Raw genomic sequence first — 22,784 nt, 5'->3', positions numbered from 1 at the left:
TCTCTCTGTGATTGAATAAAGCTAAATTCCAATGTAGAGTATCCCAGTCGGAGGTAGAAAACTGACTCTTCTTCCTCACAAAAAATAATTACCTATTTCTTGGATGGAAATTGCTTTAGTTCATTATTGCAGATATTGTTTGCTCAGTTGAGCTAAGATTAAGTTCATTTTGGACTTCTGTCACTGGGTTGTTAATAAGTAATATTTTAATATTATTATAATTATTTTTTCATTAACTGTATGTGGAAAATCATCATAATCAATGGAAATAAAGCCATGGAAACATCAGTGTGCAATTAATCTATATGATGTGTTTCATGTAGATAAATGAGCTACTGAAGTATTATTGTGAACTATTCATAACATCCCATCTTATTGAAAGGTCTGTCTATCAAAAACTAAAGCTCATGTAGAAGGAAAAGTACCAATTTACAAATTATGTTGGTGCAAATTGATTGGGTAATTGTAATAATTTAACATCCGTCAATGAATTGGTTAAATGTTGAATATAAAAATTACAAATATCAAATCTCATTTCCTTAGAAGTAATATTAGTGCTTAACAGGCTCAAAAATCTGACTCAAATAAAACTGTTTACATGGAACTGCACAGCACATTTTTAAAAAYAATTTCAGTGTGTCCTGCTGGCTTGACAGAGCTAACGCGACTCCTCCAAAATCAATATTTAAAGGGATCAACTTAACCCCAATCTTCTCAGTCAGGGAACAGTTGGGTGGTGGCTGAGTCCCTCAAATTCAGATGAAAGAAAACCCATTCAAGGAATAAAAAAGAGCTGAGGATTTGCTGTGTGTAGAAATGAAGAGTGCTGCATGCGACAAGTTCACCTTGGACTGAGAATATTTGGATGAGACGAGAACAAGTGCCTCGTGAGCTGTTATAAYAGAGTGCCAKATCCTAGAAGTATATTATCAGCTTCGTGAGAAAAACAGTAAAACACRATTGTGTGAGCGGGATCTGTAATTAAAATGAAGAATTGTTAATTTTATCATTATCACACAATCAGGAAATATAAATTTCCTTTGCAAAAATATTTTCCACCTTAGGTTCTCCCTCAGGAGATGTTTAATCTTCCTATTCTTCTTCTCGACTCAGATAATGAATAATTAATATTTACGACGGAACCTCTAGAAATCCCAGACAATCATCTGTTTCATTCTCTGACCCAGGGGGACTGTTTAGTACTTGGTGCTTTCTAGTTGGGAGATTTTCTCTGACCCTCCACCCCTTACATTCATTCCTCCTCCCTCTATGACATAAGSCTTTCYTTTTGTCTTCCTTYTTTCTTCCTTCCCACAAGGTTAACAGAGACCACACTGCCATGTGCTTTGAGATGCAGCTCTGGCTGATGTGCTTTTGGTCAGATGCTTGGCAGTCTGCTGCAAAGATTTATTTATTTTTTTTCCCACTTTCTAGGATGCAAAATATGGACCATTTAAATAAATGTGTCAAATTTCAGAGTGAATTGAATAAAATGTTTCACCTCAAATTTTAATTAGTAATAAAGATTTTTTTTTTTTGCCCATTGCTGATTTCCTTTTCTTCTAAGAAATTACATAAGTGGGAGTATAAACAAAGTTTGCATGTAAAACGATGATTGATTTGGGTCAAARATGTTGCCGTGAGGAACCCTGGGACTTGGACTCTGTGTGGGGGAAATGACTTTGGGAGGAATCCTAGATTTATTGTTCTCCTCGTGGCTTCTGTAATGAGAGGAAAARGAAGAGCAGGGGCAGTAAAAGGTGGGCCTGTGATCATTATGTGACTTAGGGGTTAGAAAGATGTATTGGTTTTAGTCTTTTTAATTGTTATATCTTTATTCACAAATATGTGTCTTTCAGTGGAATTCTGGAGAATTATGACACATTCTAAAACTTTATTTTATGTCCACATTTAGCAAGTCACAAACACAAATTTAAATGCATTTTATTTGTATTTCAATTGATAAAAAAAGAAAAAAATAACCAGCACATTAGAAGGAGTTGAGAAGAAGATGATACATGACTTTGAGATTTTATTTATTTTTTATTGCATGACTTACTCCAACTTGATCATTACAGTAAAATCATTAGCAYGGATGTATATTTTGCATGGTTGCAAAATATACAGCAACATATGCATCAGACTATGATTTGCCCAAGACAGAAAGGAACACACAACACATCCCCGATGTTATGGTGATTAAAACGAGGTCAGAAAATCAACCAGACTCCTTGCAGCAACCATGTGCAGTGACTTCTGCTCCAACTTCCTCGATTATCTATGAAACTGGCTTCACAAGGCGTTAGTGTAGCTTGGGTACCAGCGTTGTATATCTGTCAAATAGATTTCCTCTGAAATCAGATAAATGGGCCAGTCTTCACAATCTTTTCAGCAMGATGTCCCCCCAAGCTGCCTTTTCTCACACAGMTGTAAAATAATTTCAATTTAAACACAATGTGAGTTGAAATTCAGCCGTTACAAAAGTTAGMCGCRTAGCTTAGATCACCTATTTCTTTGTTTGTGTGGAGATTAAGTTTTTTACTTTAACACACTTGAAGACAGTTTCATATCRACATCTTAATTTCTGATTTTGGAAAGCAGACACATCTTTATGCAACATACTTCCCCATATATCTATAAAACTGCCATAAAAWAAGACGGAGAGTTAATGATATAGGCTTCTATTGTAACTATTATGATGTAAAATACACAGCAAGACTAAAATATACCTCAAAACAATCTGAAGTAACTTACTTTATAAAAATATACAATTTGACTTTCAAATATGATTAAAATATGTTGTTGTGTTATATCTAAAATCTCCTCACTAATTTAATAAATGGGTTTTAGATTTTTGAGTTGCTAACCTTTTTTCAAAAACAGCTGCTGCTTTTAAGTCATAACTTGCAAAGAAAGCAAAGAAAATGTTTGGCCTTTTTCTTTCTTCTGTTGTAAGCAACATTTCCAGTTCAAAGGTATTCCTCTATGTAGCTCATCACACACATCTAGCAGAACATTTTCCTTCTGTACCTTCTGTGTTAAGTTATAAAAAAGACCTAATAAAATACAGATGAAGATATAGCTAAAAGTCTCTTTTTGGTCTGACTAATTTGGCCATTTGTGATCACACATTGGCTTTCTTTGACTATCTTACAGATTTAARTGAGTGAAAATGGTTTCTGCATATTTTTTCATCCCTCACTGTTGGTGTGTTGCTTCTTTTTTTTTTTTTTGGAAAGGCAGCTAATTTTTCAACCGCAAAGTAAAAACCACCAGTGATTAAATTAGGAAATGAAGCAGTTGGCTGAACATTAGCTTCCRGGAGTACAATTAAACATATTATTCATCCAATTTTCTTTTCAAACGGTGCTATTTTAATATTCATTGACTCTGATAAAGAAAGCACTACTAACACCACTGCTGAAAAAATGTGCAGTTCAACATGGAAACATCATTTGTCAGAACCCTTTAGTGTTCTCCCATCACTCACTCCATAGATGGTGTCATCATAAAAAAAGAAATCGAAGCGGCTATTGACTTTCTCTCAGTTCTTTTTCCTTACGGTTGTCAAATATTAAGACATAGCTGGATGAAACTGCATTTTACAAAAGACCATTAATTTCTACTGMCTGGACTCATATAATGGTCTTTCGTTATTGCAAGGTGGCATTAAACTTGGATGACAATAAAATAGTTGAAGTCCGTTGTGTTGAATGTATTCAATCACCATGAATTAAAAAAAATGAACAGGTGGAATTACATTGAAGGATAGTTGAAGTAATATCTGTGACACAAACATGTTTTCCAAACTTTGTGGGTTCAGTTTTTAGACTGTATAAAATGATTAGATTCATGTTCATTCTATGCAAGATGAAAAAAAAAAAATTCCTAACATTGTTATTGAATAAAAAAAGGCAGACTGCCTRTATTTTTCCATTACTGAAAAAACCCTTCCAATCTAAATAACAGACTAATTTCTATAAAGGGAAAGATATGCAGGGGTTTGTCTTTTTATTTTTGTCATTTTCAATCATCTTAGCTATGCTTACAAAAAWACGAAACCCTGTCGTTTTGCACCAAATTGTTCTAATATATGACAGGAATGTTGCAAAGAATATTTCCTTGAACGAAACAGTTGCCAGAAATATCAAAACGTTCAACATCAGATGTTAAATTACAGTAGGGAAAGGGCTTAAGATTTTAAGTGTCCATCAAATAGAATAATTACTTTCCACCTGAGGAGGGCACTAATGAATCATGTTTCCACCAACGCAGAGCTTGCTCAGCACTGGCAGCAGGTGGAGTTGTGAAGAGTTTTGGACAATAGTTTTGAGAGACCAGTGATTAGAAAGTTACTTCTATCCAATAAAGTAATCTGGGAAGGACTTGAAATATGCAGTTAGTAAGATTGTACAACAGAAAGCCACTTTAATCTTTATTTCTCAGATAAATTATCCACCTGATTGTTTAGAACATCTTGTTAATCATTTGCCTGTAGAAGAAAAAAAAAGCTATATGTTCTACCGTAAGTCCAAGAGTAATGAGTGGTCAGGCCTAGATACTAACATATAGTGTTGCTGAGACCAATGAGGACCAACCAGAGATGGCTGGTTAGAGCAGCTCCAAAACTGTAAATCTTGTAAGGTGTTCCCAGTCTGTAGTGTCCAGTAACAAATGTAGCTCAACAAAGATACAATGATGATCTGACAAAGTCAAAGTTCTCTGCTGAGGCACATGGGGAGAGAAAATTGGCCCATGTGATCTGGTCCAACACGTTAGCTTCTGCAGCTTAAATCACCAAATAAGTTAATCGTATAAGGGCATCACAATATTTGCATATTCTTCTGCATAGCTAAAGACCTGTCCAGGTGTTCACACTGAAAGAGATTGTCATGGATCTTTTGAGCAGACTAGCGCTCTCTAACATATAGCAAAAATTAAGAAATTGGTTCGAGGAGCATAACTTTAAGTTTGAAGTCTCAGATCTCAACCCAGTATAAGAACTTACACGATGTTAACAGCCATTACCATGATGTTATCTGCTGCTAACATTGTGGTATTGGATACCAAGGCACTCCTTTAGGGGTCTAAACCAATCCAGTTCAGTTATAAGTTGATCCAGAATTGAACTAGATTGTGCATATTATGAATATTTTTTTTCCCTGATTTTATATATATCTATATATATATATATATACTCTTATCCTCTTAGTAATGTATAAATACAGTACTAAGTCTTTTTCCATGATACCTAACCACAGATGTCACCTTTAAAAATGACCAAGCAGCCACTAGATATCATGCCCCAGTAAATCAGAATTAGCTACATATAGACAGCAGATGAATCAAAGGACAATTCCATAATTTGGTGCCAGTTAAACATAAACAAATTGCTCATCTGCTGAGGTACACTCAATAATTAGGTCATATTCTGGTGCTCCATCCATCTTTTATAAAATCTATGCCTCTATTTACGTCGGGAATTCACAATCTTCAACGGTAATAATTTTCTCCAACAGGGATCCTGATAGAAAAATCAGATGAAAAACAATCTGAAGAACCCTTCTTTAAAAACAACACAATACAGACAAATTCTTTGAACAAGCATGTCTTAGTCACATATTAATCAGGCACAAGTGCACTGCAGCCAAGTCAGAGAACTCATCAATGAGGTGACACGAATGAAACACTAACGAATGGCGTCTCTTCTGAGGGAGAATCAATAATCCTTAATTAATTGTGTTGACAAGATTAAGACAGTGTGAAAAGCTTTGCAGAGTACTCACATTTATAATTTAACCATATTTGTTTTAAAGCAAAGGAGGCACAAACCTGAACAGCTGTTCAGGTGCTGTTGCACCAAGTAACCTGCAACAACATCTGATGTTTGTTTTTCTGTCCTTCTGTCCCTCTGCCTCATTTGTCTAACAGGAGATCGTCCTTGTGGTGTTCTTCGGTGTGGAGTATTTCGTCCGCGTTTGGTCCGCAGGCTGCCGCAGTAAATATGTTGGCATCTGGGGCCGACTACGCTTTGCCAGGAAGCCAATATCTATTATAGGTGAAAACACAATCCCCATACACTTGTATATCTCTACCCATGCACACAAGCAGACATGTCACTCCTCACCCACTCTTGCGATTTTTAAACAATAACCGGCAATGTAGCCCGAGCCTCTTCCTAAAATGAGATAGTTAAGACAAATTCGGCATGAAATTAAAACTGTCACTGCAATATTTCCTTGCGTTTAGATTCTATTGTTGAGATTTGTGCCTCCAGGTGCTTATTCTTAAATGTGCCACTGTGAATATTATTATTACTCACACCTTCACATTTTACCTGATTAATATAATTACTTTGAATTAAAAAAAGCCAAATGTTTTCTTTCTCTAATCTGTGTCTATCCTAAGATAAACCCTTATTGGCTTATTGATGAACAACTCCAATATGTCCATGTCCCTAACTATGCCAAATTTAAACGGAGATTCATGTGCTTCATTATCACAGATCTGATAGTGGTTGTCGCTTCAATAGTTGTGTTGTCAGTGGGTTCGAAAGGCCAGGTTTTCGCCACCTCTGCTGTAAGGTAAGTAATTCTATGTGTTCAGGTAGAAAATGAAAGACATAAACTCATTAGAGTACCAGTTTAGAGTGACAGCCAGGACTCTAAGCTCTCTTCTACCTTGGTATAAATTAACAAGGTATAAATTTACCTTGTAAATTATACTTGTAAGTACTTTGGTCCTATTATGTGCAGGCATGCCTTGCAAAAGTATTAATTTCCCCAAAACGTTTTCAAGTTTTTCAGATTACATCCACATACTGGAAAGTGTTTCAAAGGAATTTTATGCAATGGATCAACACAAAGTAACATATTTGTGAAGTGAATGAAAAAGAACAAGCCTGTTAACAAATAGAAATCTGAGCAGTCCGGAATGCAACTCCATGCACCTCTCCAATACTTTGAAGATAATCTAACATTCATGTCCCAGTCGGATTTGCATATCAAGAGGCCGAAATATTTTCACATTATTTCTCACAAAATATCTCAAACCCATTCCAGATGAGGGTCAGTAAAACATGCATTTTCAAAACTTGCCATTGCTGTATTTCGCTTGATCCACCATCCAACCTGATCAGTTTCTTTGTTTATTCTGAAGAAGAGATTACTCACTGGATAATGTTGCCACTACCATGTTTTTTTGTTGGGATGATGTGTTAGGGGCAACGTACATAGTTAGTTTTCTGCTTCATATAGCATATTAAAACCAGAAAATCACATGTAGGCCTCATCTGAGCAGAGTACCCTGTGCTTGGTTTTCTGCATCCTGGCTGTACTATTTGGTATTTCAAGCTGCAAACAGGAGTTCTATCGGTTTTCTTTCAGAAACTATTTTCTTCTTGCCACTCTTAAATTAAAATCCGATTTGTGGCATCCATGACCAATATTTGTACTGTCAATAGATTCTTCCACCTGAACTATGGACATGTGGAGCTTTATCCACTGTTCTTATTGGCTTTTCGGCTGCTGGTCTTTTTGTCTGGCCTTTCAGTTAAAGTCTGTAACTAACAACTTGGTTTTAAATTGTGCCATACTCTATTAAGATGATGGATTTGTCAATGCTCTGTAAGATCTTTGAGATCTGGGGTATTATTTTAAAACGAAACATTCTTTACAAGTCTTCAGAATGTTATCTCTGACCTGTCTGTTAACCGGACACAAATACACCAGTTTTCAGATTTTTACTTGTAAAATATCAAGTAAAACTTTCCTTTTACTTTACAATTTCTCTCTTCTTTACATTGGTCTATAACATAAAGTCCTACATAATTACTGAAAAGTTTGTGGCTGTAACTTGTCAAACTGTAGGCAAGATTATGATGTAGGAGTAGCTTAGCAATGTAGAGCCCCAGGTTAGAGTGACAGCTGTTCTCCACATGACCCCAACCTTAAAGGCATTTGGTGCATTTCATTAGCAGCTTAATTTATGTAACATTTATTATTACTTCCATTCTATTGTCTGCACTGGGATGTCTACTTGTATTAGGCAAACATATATTGTCAGCAGGTAAAAAGTGTTGCATTTTTCCAGAGGGATTCGCTTCCTGCAGATCCTGCGAATGCTGCATGTTGACAGGCAGGGAGGAACCTGGCGTCTCCTGGGCTCAGTTGTCTTCATCCATCGGCAGGTACAAAATCACAGCTCTAAATGTGTTGTATATTTCAAGTCCACAGTCATTCCTGTCACTGGGGTTTCAGACTATTATAAATAAGCTGGGGACTCTCCATCTGGGGAGTAATAGCCTCTCCACATCATGTATTATTTTTCTCACTATGCAATGAAATGGATGGTGTTCACATGAATATACATCAAAATAGTATTCAGAGCAGAGAAGTACAAGAAAAAGCTCAATTATGAACATGGTTGGGTTTTTAATTTTATAGACACATTAGCTGGAAAGGATTATGTCTTTCTCCAGGGTGTCATTTAACCGAGACACAGAGGTGGTTGTGATTATCCCCAGTGGCCATGGTAGCTGCCTTTAATGTCCATATGAAAGTGATGAGTGATGAGCAGGGTGTCAGGAATTTTACTCATTCAGGGCCACCTGCTGTTCTTCCTTGCCTTCATGATGACTATATCACTTATAGCTGCTGAGGATTATCGACAGCTGCTGACCTTAGATATGAAGACAGTTAATATTGGTGCAGGGAAAATATCAGAGACCTTTTCCAAACAGAGATCGGTGATGTTGACAGCTCTGTAAAAACGTTTAAACAGATAAAAAACAAAATGTTCACAAGATGTTCACCCATCCTTTTAAAATCAGCAGTGCCAGATGGTTATATAATAAGTACACTGTTGTACTTTTCTATTAATCTTGAGTAATAACTACATCATGTGTAATATCTTGTGCCTTTTTATAGGTTGTTAAAAGTTACTTATTAAAACAGTATAAATGCAAAAAAAGCCAATGTAAGATAAAGCAAAAGCACACCATGTATTAATCTTATTTATACTCATGTTATTCAAGTTATACTTTCAAAATAATCATCCTTCAAAAATTGTTACAAGGATGACTCTGTGCCTTAGTAAGACTTATGAAGATGATGATGAAGATCTGCTTATAAGGGCCAGCCTGGGGTTTTTTGGGGTTTGCATGATTCTCTATTCATGCATAGTAGGGCTGTAATGTTTCCTCAAATGATTTGAGTACCTTGATTAAAATTCCTCAAGGAACATCCATCTGCCTCGAAGCTTCGTTAAATTATGTTTTACTATTTAGCACACCGTGTTCCGGCTGGGTCATTATCTGAGTTGGGCAGCGTTCTCACTTCCACCTATGAGTTGTTGCTAAGTGCTAGCAGCATAACGTCCACTTTTCCATTTTATCACTTTTCGGGGAACAAATAAGCATCCTTAAATTGACTGGTGCGACAATTGGAGAACGACAGCCTTTCTCCTCCTGGGACTCGCTTGGTGGCTGGTTCAAGGCAAATGGAGGGAAGAGCGCAGAAGGTGTGTTTATACAAATGAGCGTTTTGGTTGGGAAAAAATTAGCAAACATTAGCGAACAAACGTGTTCATAAAGATGAAGAACACACCAGACAAATCAGAAAAAGATGGAGTGAAGTTTAAAGCAAGTATAACATTATCAAACAATATTCCAAGTTTTGAACACATCGTGAGCACTGTTGAATCCATCATGTTAAAATGTAAATAGTATACCTCGTTGCCAAGCTCCCAAGACATTGTCATCAAGTATGTTTGATACCTAAGTGACATACATGGCAAGAAGCACATTAATCAAAGAAACAGCCAAGGTTCATGATAACTTAGCAGGATCCACTGTAGTCTGAACATGACATCACTATGGTAAAACATGGTAATGTAAGCATCATGGTACGGGAAAGCTTTTTACTTACCAGGGACAAGGAAGCTGGCCAACGTTAATGGGAAGATGGATGGAGCTAAATACAAAACGGTCCAGGAAGAAAACCTATTAGAAGCTGCAGAAGACTTGAGCCTGAGATGGAAGCTTACCTGCAGCAGGACAACAGCTATAACACTCAGTCATACACCAGTGCTACAACGGATGGCTCAGATCAATGCATATTTATGTTAGAATTAACCAGTCCATGTCATAACCTAAATCTAACTCAGAGTCTGTGACATACCTTGAAAGTTGTTGTTTGCAAATAGTGTTGATGTGTCTAAGCTTGAACTGCTTTGTGAAGAAGAATGGACAGAAAATACTGCCTTTACATATGAAATGCTGATAAAGACAAAACACAAAAGACTTGCAGCTATAACTGCAAAAAATGCATCCAGAGATGTTTTCATTCATCTCTGGATGCATGAAAACATAGACATGGCACCCTTTAGATTTACTTTTGTTTAATTACCAAATCTTTCCTCCGTTTTTTTTTTTGAAAACAGCTGAAACCTGATGGTCACACAAAACATGGACATTTAATTCAAAACATGTTCTTCGCAGACAGAAGCTATTCACTATCCAACCCATGTTTGCCATGGACTCAAGGCTGTGGAAAAGGAAATTTGAGGGCTTCAGCACCAAATTACTTTCACATATATGAGCTGGACCCATAATAGGGCTCAGCCTTCACACATAAACACCAATGGAGTCTGATAGAGGAGTGTGATTACGAGAGTGACTCTCTGAGAGGCCTTGTAAAACTCAGTTCTGATTAAAGGCATCAGCAGTCCATCTGTGTCTTGTGAAGGTGTTGACTCTGTGAGAATTGCACTTTATATATCTTTTACTCATCATTTCATTTGAAATTACCTTTTTAAGAGTAACATAATCATATGATATTCCAAAGCCCCATGTAACCCCCAAAAAACACAGTGCAGTGTGTAGCTGGATATGGTGTAGAAGTCGGCTGAGCTCTGCACTCTTCCTCTACCATTTTATTCATACTAATACCTTGCAATACAATCTTACAATTTATTTGCCATGTTGGTGTTGAAAGCTGCAGTTTCTAGACTGGCAATAACATCTTTTTTTTTTCTTGCTTGTAAATGTAATTGTCCAGTTTGGTGTCTAGCATATGGAAACATTTGTTCAGTAGAGGTTGCCAGGTGAAAATGGCCACTAAACATTGAATAATGGTTAGAAATCTGTTTAATACTTAATCCATTAAGTTTTTATAGTTTGTTTAGTTTGTTTTTATAACAAGCAGAGTTTTATCTGGGTTTATAATGTTACATTAAAGCAGATGGAGTAGTTTTACTCAACAGGAAGTCATTCTAAATAATTACTACTGGGGAGCATGGCTCTTAAAGCAGATGTTAAATCGCATAGTAAGTGATTATACATCAACGATATACGAGAGTTTTGGCTCCTGGGCAGATTGTAGTTAGTTGTTTATTGTGACTACAATAATAAGGCTAAAGTTTGTTTGTGTTTTTTCTCTTTTTATTCAATGCAGCGCATGGGGAGAGAGGAGTACTCTACGTTTCCGACTAATTGAGGGCATGAACAAAGCTGCAGGGGTAGACATTGTGTTTCTACTATTCCCTCTTTTCATTTGGTTCCAATTTTCTGCTGTTGCAGGCAGTGGTAGTAAATACTTATCCACTCAACGAGCAATACTGGTCGTGTGTGGTACCGTCCACAGTTTTTTTTTATTGTTTTTTTACAGCTGAAGTGCAACAGCTTGAAAAGACATCAGGACATCAGCCCTGAGTAATTTTAGTCCAAGAGACTCAACAGTAAAATCTACAAACATTAAAGTTGTGGAAAGTTTTCTTTTTTGGAGAGTGCGAAGGGGCTCAGTTATTCAGTTCACTGATGGAAATGATGGCAGTACAAACACATGCACACTGATGTTTTCCTCCCTGATGAATTGATAAAATGAGAACATTCTGTGGAACCTCGTTTGCATTCTATGAAACATTTAGCTTTACATTTCTTATTCTCCAGTAGTGGTTTGTACTCGCATGCAAACAGGTGGAAATAAGGAGGCGATGTTTTGTCTTCTGACACTTTTTGCATGCTGCAGGGCTGTAGAGCAAAACCTAGAAACAGACAAGAAACAAAGTCATTGACATCAATGAAATAATAGCTGCAAAGCCATTTCTGTTTGGGTGCTTGTTTTTACAGTGACCTAGTTTACGTCTGGACTATAAACAGACCATTCAGACTCTAAAGTTTTCCAGTGTGGCTGAATGACTACAACTCTGCAAAGAAGAGTGTAGGCCATGATTTCTACACAGCTATGTAAGAGACTCATTGCCAGTAGCTCATTGATGGCAGTTTTTGATGCCAAGGATAGCGCAGCATCAAGTTTAAGAGATTAACTTTTGACGTAGGGCCTTTAATAAATTTCATTTAATAAATCAAATAATCATTTATGTGTGACAGTAAAGCAACAAATGGAAAAATCTTCTTCATAAAGCTGTGTTGAAAGCATTGTTTTTATCATGATGTGTTTGTTGGTGAACTCCAAAATGGAGCAGGAGCTGGGAGCATGGCTCATGGTGACTGTTCTATTATAAAGGAAAATGATGAAAAACTTACAAAGGAGGAGTCAGAGCAGAACAAAAACAAAAAATCCAAGAAAAACGCTAACAGGGAATAAATGGGGGCAGGGGGAGAGAAACAGGGTATTAGAGGAGGAACCAGCACAGAGTGATAGGAAGAGAGGGGTTTAAAAACTGTGAGGGTGACTGCTGGAAGAAAAGACTTGGGCTGATTAGCTAACAGGTTGCAGGTGTGAGGGGAAGGAGCAGCCGGCAGGCTGAGGAGAGGGAGAGAGAGGATACACAGGGGACTAGGAAATAAATATAAAACTAAAGAATAGCTAGGCATAAGAAACAGAATTATACTAGAGTAACGAGGAATAACTAGGGACACGTTATGCACTGGATCAAATCAGACTGATCAAATCAAAGAAAGAAAGAGAGTCAGGAGCACATAACAAACCTAAAAACAGCCCAGCACATAACAGTTTTATATTTTGCCCCATTTGTAAAAGCATGGACATAATTGTAGGGAGAAGTTTTGTCTATTTAATGTTATCCAAGAAAATATTGAGCAACAATATTCAATATCAATAGAATGACATCTATCCTGATGTCATTCTGTCACCAGGACAGAATGGTGACAGTAAGTCATTCCCATGTAAGTGAATGACTTACATGGGATAGCGATATATTTTAATCTTATTCACATGCCATGTTTACATGAATATTCAAATCCATATGCCATTTGGATAACACTTATATGTGAGAGACCATGAGCAAATAAGCTTAATAAAACTGACACCTCTGGGAAGTGATGACTATCAGAGAGTAGTTTACCTTAAAAAGATATTTGGTTTAAGATTGAAATAACTATTGTTTTGCTTCATGTGTATTTCAGGAGCTGATCACCACTCTGTACATTGGGTTTCTGAGCCTGATCTTCTCCTCCTACTTTGTCTACCTGGCAGAAAAGGATGCAGCTGATAGCACAGGTTCCACTGGGTTTGGAAACTATGCAGATGCTTTGTGGTGGGGAGTGGTAAGACTACCTCTACTGGTTATGACTGTTTGTATATGTCTATAATTATGGGAAAACTTAATCACTCCCTTGTGGTACATACAAAGAAAAGGAGCTGAGTTAATGCATGTGATTATTTGATAATCAACTAAGGTGACAAGGAATTGCTGTTGTCCATAAATCTAGGAAATGTTGTCAGGCTATTTCTGACTAATTTCAATTTCATCATTTTGGAGATTAAAAAAATAAAAACAAATTTGAAGCGGATGTCTCAGCAAATCCACACCCAAGTCAGACAATGTAGTATTAAAAGAAAAAAAAAATTACTATTATGGAACAAAAAGATAAATGTGCATAAAAAAATAACTTCAGCAGAGTGGACTATAGTTTCCAGCTACAATGTGAGATGTAAAGTTTCTCCTTGGTTTTAGTCACTTTTGTCGTAAGACATTTATTTTTTTTAATGATCATGGCAGTTTTCATGATCGCATCAGTTACGAGTACACAAGTATGAAATGCAGATTTTCAAATTACTATTTAAAATGATCAAGACAACGTTTCAGTAACCAAACCTTTACCAGACACTTGTTACAAGAAGCACTGTTTTTCAAAGTGTATTCTTAACATTTGTAATGTTATTTAAGTTATTGCTCMTCTGTTGGAGTTTTGTGCTCCCATGTTACACTTCTTGTCTGCCAGCTCTAAACCAGGCAGCAGGGTGCTGTTCATAGGAGATTATCACCTGCTTAATCACAGAGTTCAATTTGCAAACACCATCTCWTCATTACAATAGTCATGTGACTCTACTGAGTCAAAGTCTCGTCTTTGGTGCATATTCACTCAGTGTAAAAAACAAGATAATGGAACACAMAGAGCTACATTTTAAACTTGTTTCAATTTATACAATGTTTGATCAAATAAAAAAAATGTTGCAATTAGGACTGCACTGATTTGTAACTCACCTTTTAACAATTACAACAGTTTAAACATACAAGCTGCTAATCTTTATTGAGGCATTTCTCTATATGACCCATAGCTAAATGAAGATAAGCAGCATCAAAATAATTTAGTTCCTTAATAATAACTCCTTACATAATGTAAAATTCATCTGCATTATTATCTCATTTAAAAAGACACACATTAACCACTTGAGGAAATATTGAAGCTGCGTCTTCACAGCGTCCACTGTCCAAAATATGATTTATTGCAGTGTGGATAACATTTTAGTTTTTGCATAAACAAGCTGGTTACTTGTGCGATTCACATTGCAGAGCAAGCAAATAAAATGCCAAGTTGCTAAAGATGTACCTAACAGAATATGTCACTTCGCTGCAGAGAGGCATTCTTTTTTTGTTTTTTGGCGATTCCCCATTAAAATTTGCTTTTTATTGCTCAATGGATTGTATTTACTGCCTCTTTCTCACTAGTTTGGGATTGCTCTAGTCGCTAAAGGCAGATTGAAGAGTGTTGAATGTCTAATTTCATATGGAAAATAAATTTTTCGTCTGTGTTAACAAACAGATGGCATAATTTTAAAGCATATGAAAATACTAAGCTTAAAGAAAGTTTTCAACAGGTTAACTGTCACTTTGTGAGTGTTTCAAACCATGCTTTGACAACATACATACTCATTATTTGTTGTTAAGATGACATGACTCTGAAAGTTACATCCCTAATTGAACACTTCCTATAATTATCAGCCAGATTTGTTCACGTTTTAATTGATGAAATTTGTTCGGTAATGAGCTTCAAGGCTTTTCTGGCCAGACGGCCTACTTGCCATTACCCTAATATTTAGCTGCCTCCATTGATTGTCAGTCAGAATAAAATCAGGACTTTGAAGCTTTAATATTCAAAAGAAACCTGTTGGCTCAATCATAGATTGATTTTAGTTAACTGACCACTCCTGGGAATGTTCACCAATACTTCACGTTTTCTCTATTTGTGGATTATAACTCTTGCTATAGTTCACTAAGTTACAAATAACTTTGTAACTTTTACAGATTGTTAGAGGTCAAGGACAATATTTCTCATCTGTTCTTGAATTCCTTTTGATCTAAGCAGGATGAGGTATTTAGAGATCTTTTTGTTTTCTCCTTATTATTATAAAGATTCTACATCTGTGATTTATTAATTCCAAATGTGTGGCTGTGTGACTAACAATGTTAATATATCATTAATGATTGTTTATATTTATATTAATTATAGTCAATTCATGATTTAGAAGAGGCCAATTCATTTTTCACATAGAAACAGGGTAGTTTTTGGATTGCTCTTTTCCCTTGGTGGGTGAAATTATTTGAAAACCGGATATGTATTCTGCAGCTCATATGAAAGTTTTTTTTGATGATCTGAAACTGGGACTAAAAATAGAACCTTTATCTGTTGTATTTACTTACCTTATAGCTGGGAATGGCTTCACTTATATTGTTGAATGATAGATTTACCTCTGATCTTTGATTATGATCGTATTTTTAAAATATTGTTCTTTTTAAGGAACACTTGACTACCCTGGGGCTGTATTTCTTCAACTGTGAAAGGTCAAACACAGTCTGTGTTTTCTCTGTGGCTTTGTTGTTGAAGTAGGAGTGTGTAAACTCGTGGGTAGAGCCAGTGGGCTGCTAATGCAGGCACTAACACAAATAGTGAAGAGAACATGGGATGAACTTCAGCTTTCTAAAAACTTAAGGGACTCTTTTAAAAGCACACACATGTTCAGTTGAGTCGATAACCTTTCTTACGTAAATAAAAGTTTCGGTTGATGGATTTTTTTTTTATCCGTTTTTACACACAGTGATTTTGTTTTCGGTTCTTCTGCAGCAGAAACATGTGAGAGAGAACCAACGAGGTAAAAGTTCAACTTTGTGGTCAGGAAAACTGGGAATTTATTACAAAGAGCAAGAGTTGTCTTGAGTGTTTTCCTCAAAAATAAGTTACGCTGTAGTTCTTCAGGAAATAACTGTAACCTACACAAACAAGCAAAGCCATACAACATAAAAGGAGTGTTAATAATGCAGACCCCATGCTAGACCTTGACAGTTTTGGCCTAAGGCCTATAAACTATTCCTGTTTTTTGCCTTTTGACCATCAATACAATATTTTATATTTCTATCTTCATGGTCAGAAAGGAAAAAAAAACATGGTTTAGAATCTAAGAGCAACCTGTAGATAACATGAAGCCATCTAATTTAACCCTTTACATAAGTTTGTAATGGTTGGAAGGCCATTGAAATCAGGTCACCACAGGTGTTACATATTCCACTCTTGGTTCCTTATTCCTTTTAAAATATAGGTATGTATCCATGATAGCTGCAGCCCAAGTAACAAGTAAGTTGTGATTTTACAATTATGAGAAATCTATACTGATACCAACTTTTTCTTATCCTGGAGATTTTGATAAAGAGGTACGTGTTGTAATCATTAATGTAAGAAAAAGTTTTAATGTAATAAATGCACATGATGTAATAATTTGGCCGTTTTTAAATGGAATAAAGTGAATTTTAAAATGCAATAAAACATTTGATTTTCACAGATTTTCATCTCATGAAACAGTGACAATTTCAACAATTATCTAAAAAAATATATTTTTTATAAAAGTTATATTACGCAGCTATAACTTGCAGCTGTAGTGACATGATACTTGTTTAAAAAAAACATTTTACATTACTGGCAAGCTATTACTTCATTGGCCTAGTTATGTTTAAGTTGGCCATGATTATGTTTTTGGCAGTTATTACAATATTATCCATTATTATTTTATTTGGCTGTTGCCAGATTTAAGCAGCAGGGGAATTTCCCATGCAAACTGCTGGACTGCAGTGTCTCTCTAGTGGCTTGTGACCAAAGTCTGCATCGTTACCTACCGTATTGGCCGACGGGTGGGGGTATTTCCCAGCAGATTACTGTGTTACAGATCCCAAATATCAAGAGGCAATTTATTCAGCACACTGCCTTAGTCAGCTATGGAAGAACTGCTGACAGACAACTAATAAATCCAGTTCAATTCAGAGACATTGTTATGGAAGTGGTCAAAAATAAAAAATATCTTCATGACATGTGTAAATGCTCCATGTATGCCTAAATAATGAAATATTTTATTGAATAGGATAAGATCAGCATTATAATGAAGACAGGACAGGTCTATTGCYTCTTACAATCAATTTAAATAATTCATAGATATAGTAAGCACATAGATATTTTAAGGAGAAAGGACATTCAGGTGTTATAATTATCACCTTGAACTAGACGTGTGCTTCTGGCCAGCAATGTGATTGTTGAGAGAGAAAAGGTACAACATATTTAAAGAGCATCCATGCAGTGTTTTGACTGCATGGATTCAATATTCATGGTAAACCAAATCCCAAGAAAAAAAAAAGCAAAATCTAGACTTATTTCATGTGACTGAGGTCAAACTGTTGTGTTCACAGCCAAACAGACTTTAAAAAGAAACTGGAAGAAGAGTTAAAAGGAAATAAATTATATAAAAAAAAAATTATCTAAGAATATTGGATATTCAATATTTAAAAAAAACGGAATGTGACGACCAAAAACTTTTGATCAACATTCAAAACATCTTATGAATTTTGACCCAACAAATAGCAAATCCATTATTAAAACAAAGCCACAAAATGTTTGCTAAAAGCCATCAAAGAGATACAGCAAGCAAATAGTCTGGTCAGATGGCAGAAAAAATTTACTTCTTTGGTTTATTTGCAAATCATATGTGTGGAGTAAACTAAGTTTACAGGTCACCCTAAACATAATGTTAACATTGTGGGACATGATCATGTCAGCAAAGTACTGGGAACATTTCTCAGAGCTGAGTAGAGGATGACAGAGCTGCCAGGTATTAGAGGCTGTGGACCACCTGAAACTGGGACAGATGTTCTCATATAAGCAGGACAATAGCCCTGGACATGAAGCCAGAGCCAGAATGAAATGGTTCAGATCAATCTATATTTATGTATTTGAATAAGAAAGCCAAGTCTAAATCTTGCAAGACTTGTAAATCGATGTGCACCACTAATTCTCACAGATGGTATCCAGCCCTTCTGCCATTCAAGTCAGCTTGAGTGGTTTTTCAATGAAGAATGGACTAAAATGCACAATTATGCACATCTTTGTGGGAGTTAGTTTATCATATACAATCAAAAGATAATAGACTGAAGTTTTTGGTCATAGTGTGACAGAATGTGAAAACATGTCAAGGGAATCCATGTGCAGTGCACTGTAGGTCAACCATGGTGTTGTGACAACTGGCAACTAACATAAGCTGCTCTTTTAATCTTCACTTAGGAAACCTAATGTCCTAGTGTGAGGTAGTGCAGTCAGAGGCTCAAAGCAGGTGAACAGAAACTGCTGGCAGTTCCAGGATCTTCTTGTGATTTTTACTGTTTAGCRTTTTTTAGGCTCTGAAATCTATCTTAGGCATCTGAAATCTTACAGATCTTATAAGAAATTGGTAACACACCTGCTCTTCATTAGACTATACCATAATAGAACAGGTCAAACCAAATAACAAATTCTAAACAAAGAAACAGGAATACAATTATTAATATAATTTACAAACTCATCTACATAGCTGAATAGTCTGCAAAATAAAACATTTAATACCAGGCAACTCAAAAGGTGACTTTAAAAAAAAAAAAACAAACAAACAATACAATACAAAAAACCTTCCATTTGATAGAACCCATTGATGCAATAGAGACATCAGCCACCCAGGTAAACAGGAAATACTGGGCCGGCTCCTCCCATACATTTGCTCCAGCTGCAGCATCTAAAAGGGACAAACAATGATGAGTAAAGAGAAACAAGGAAGTAATTTACCAGAAACGAAAGACACATTCATATGCACCTAAAGCTTCAGAAGTTGGTTTCAAATAAAACATATGCATGGATGTAGACTGCAACATAATACAAACGCAAGATAGTGAGTGAAGAAAAGTTATGGCAGAAATAAATTAAAGCATTATGACCAACTCTAGACTAAAGAGATATTAACAAAATCAGAAATATGTATAAGGGACAAGAGGAAAACAAAAACGGAACCACTTTGTCACACAACTGAACACCTGTGAAGAACAACCACATAAGAACTGCAATGAATTTACTTACATGATTGTATTACTGGTTTTAAAACAAAAAATCTCTTGTATGGATAAACATTTTTTTTCTTCTATTTTTCTGTTTTAAAGGTGACTGTGACTACAATTGGCTACGGAGACAAAGTGCCTCAAACCTGGATTGGGAAGACCATTGCTTCCTGCTTCTCTGTGTTTGCCATATCGTTTTTTGCTCTGCCTGCAGTAAGTGGATGCACTCAGTATGATTTGTTGTTTTGTGAAAATGCAAATTATGGATATCTTCATTGTGAGAGTTTGGTAGTTAAATTATTGTAAGCCATAAGCCATAATTATGGAGAAAAGAAAATTGAGTACAACAGACAACACAGCTAACATAACTAACAACAGTGTAACTGTCTGTCAGAGATGGATTGCCTATTCCACCGACAGATGACAGCAAGATAAAAGCCATGAGTCAAAATAATTTACATGCGACTGAAGTTCACAGGTGTTTTGTCTCTCTGTGACTCATAAGTCACTAAATTATAGACTCCCAGGCATGTCAATCAAGCCAGCTTTGCTCCCAAACATCTCTCAGTTTGCTCTCTATAACGCTGATCAGAAGAAATTTACCTGGGGGAAAAGTGTATTGACATTCATTATGAGAACTTATGGTTGGAAATTGGAGCCTGCACTTTTGAGATATTGCATGTAAACACACATTTCCTTTTTTTATTTAGTACAAAATGAACAAAGGTCTATTGAAGTAGACTAATATTGAACTGGAACACTAAATAAGCTGAAACGAATCAATAGCTCAGCCATTTGTGACTGACTGGGTGCTGACCCTTTATGACCATAAATTAATTATATAGCACAGCCATGTTTCTAAGGCAAAATAATCCACAAATTAAGGCTTGGGTAAAAAGTTTTTAATAACACATGGATTAAGTATTAAACACATAAAGTATATATATAATGCAAAAGGCTATAGTAGGGCTGTTTTGTGCTCTGTTTAACATGTTTTGATCTCACCTTTAGTTTGTTTTATTACAGTTTTTGTTTGGCAGTTACATTTAAATGAAATCCGTCTTAGTTTTACAAGCTGAACATTAAATGACTCAGGGGATTGTCACACATTGCATGAAACAGCTCCAGTTTAAGATAATCTATATTTAAAATATCTGATGTGGATTTGAAACCTTGATGTGGATGATTATGTGTTCTGAATAGTTGCTCTCATATGAAGTCAGTTGTTACAAAAAAATAGCAAAAAACACTATTTTATTTTTTACATTAACAACTACCTTATACTCAGTTTTTGTTTTTAGAAATGACCAAATGCTTGTCCAAAAATAATGTAAACTGAAGAGTTATATGTTTTTTTATTTTTTATTTAAAAGAATTATTAAGTTGAGATGACATAAATGAATCGATTTTGTCAGTAATTATTTTAGTCGTTGTCAAGTCTCTAAAAGGTAAAAAAGACTGTTACGAAAGTGTTTACATCCACGTTTGTGTTCTTTTTTGTATCAGTGTTCTGCATGACTAAAAAAATGAAATGTTTTTCCGATAAACATTTCATGTCTTCTCAGTTTTTGGCCCACATTCATGCTCACATCTGTGGGATTAAAATGGAATTAATAAGCAACAAGGAAAAAAAAATCACTCTGTTGTTGTTCACAGGGAATTTTAGGTTCTGGCTTTGCCCTGAAGGTGCAGCAAAAGCAAAGACAGAAACACTTCAACAGGCAGATTCCTGCAGCTGCCTGTCTCATACAGGTATTTAAAAAAAAAACCTCAAAGGAAACCTCAGAAAAGCTGGGGGACTGAATGGTCTCAGAGCCCAACTTGTATTACTCAGAGAAAACTTTTCTGCAACTTTTTCTGTCTTTTTTTTTAAAAATATGGTCAAGAATGAAGTGTATCAATCATTCCAATACATTTCTATTTCCATGTCTCCACAGACATCGTGGAGATGTTTTGCAGTGGATAACTTTGATTCTGCTACATTCAAGCTGTTTTTGAGAAAGAAATCCAACATCCCTGCCTCCTCTCTTTACAGCCCGAAGCAAAAAAAATCGGTTAGTAATCATTTTAAGGATTTCACTCCTCTTCACTTCCTACCATAATTTCAGATACACAAAGTCAAATAATGCAGTTTGAAGGGAATAACCCTGGAATGCTGTGGATTGTGAATTAAGACCAGTGCAAGTGTGAAGGTGTATCTCTCTTTTTTTTTTTTGCTGAATGTTTTTATTTTACTTCATGAATATTTTTCTGTGCTGTGAAATAAGATAAAGAAATAGGACAGCAAGTAGAGCACCATCACCAACTACATTACACAGACTTCAGGGGGTTGAATAAAAATACTGAGAAATTCAAATCCCTTGATACTCTTCAAACTGTGTCATACATTCCATTTCTTGTGGCTTGGATTTAAAAAAAAGTCATACTGGATTATGGTGATGACTTGTGACATTTAATTCTTTTTCTTGAGGTAGGTGCATGTAAGGGAGTAATGTTTGTATAGGTTTCAAAAAGACACAGAAATCATGTTTCTATATAGGATTGTTCTGGTTTTGCTTTTTTGTCTTAATTACTTATTTAAGCTCTTCAAGCAGGTCTTATTGTCGCATAGAGATATACTGAGTAGATACAAAATAGTTTTTTTTTATTTAGGTGAAGAAAACTATTGATACCAATTCACTCAATAACATTCAACTTGTCTTTGTATGCTTTGATACTTGGCTTTTTTCTTACAAAATAATTTGACAGCCAAATGCTGATGATTTTTTCCTGCTTTTTCTTCCTTTTATGACCAAAATTTCTCTGACTAGCAAAGACGTGTCAAAAGAAGATCTGGATGGGTCACAAAGTGTTTTGTTCTATAGATCTTTTTTGCCTAGGGGCGCCTGGGTGGGTACTCAGTGAATGTGTTACTTAGAGCTTCTGTCATTAGATCCCATCAGAGTAAGCTATTAAGAAGTTTCACATGTCTCATTGATGTCCTGCTGAGAGGGACAATAGGGGGTTACAACTGCTTTAGGCGAGTACTGTAAAAGTCAGAGGTGTGACTTATCTTCAAAAATGTTTAAGTGAAAAAAAAATAAGTGTTGACTAAGCATCCTTTCCACTGCAACAAGATATACCAGGCTCACTATATCTGTCAATGGCTGTTATGGCTGATCTTCTATGTGTAGCTATATATA

The 22,784-nt window shown here is 35.8% G+C and overlaps 1 protein-coding gene across 2 annotated transcripts in view; it reads left to right on the top strand.

The window, feature by feature from the left end:
- kcnq1.1 (potassium voltage-gated channel, KQT-like subfamily, member 1.1) overlaps positions 1–22,784 on the top strand; it is a 49,399-nt gene that overhangs the window by 10,138 nt on the left and 16,477 nt on the right. For both annotated transcript variants that reach the window (XM_008405689.2, XM_008405688.2), the window contains exons 3-9: positions 5,932–6,058; positions 6,506–6,584; positions 8,092–8,188; positions 13,388–13,528; positions 19,705–19,815; positions 21,259–21,354; positions 21,540–21,656. In XM_008405689.2, the coding sequence (XP_008403911.1) occupies positions 5,932–6,058; positions 6,506–6,584; positions 8,092–8,188; positions 13,388–13,528; positions 19,705–19,815; positions 21,259–21,354; positions 21,540–21,656 (768 nt within the window). The remainder of the gene's footprint in view (positions 1–5,931; positions 6,059–6,505; positions 6,585–8,091; positions 8,189–13,387; positions 13,529–19,704; positions 19,816–21,258; positions 21,355–21,539; positions 21,657–22,784) is intronic.

The sequence above is a fragment of the Poecilia reticulata genome, linkage group LG3 (assembly GCF_000633615.1).
Source record: "Poecilia reticulata strain Guanapo linkage group LG3, Guppy_female_1.0+MT, whole genome shotgun sequence".
Taxonomy (NCBI): domain Eukaryota; kingdom Metazoa; phylum Chordata; class Actinopteri; order Cyprinodontiformes; family Poeciliidae; genus Poecilia; species Poecilia reticulata.
This window is presented reverse-complemented; position numbering and strand designations above follow the sequence as displayed.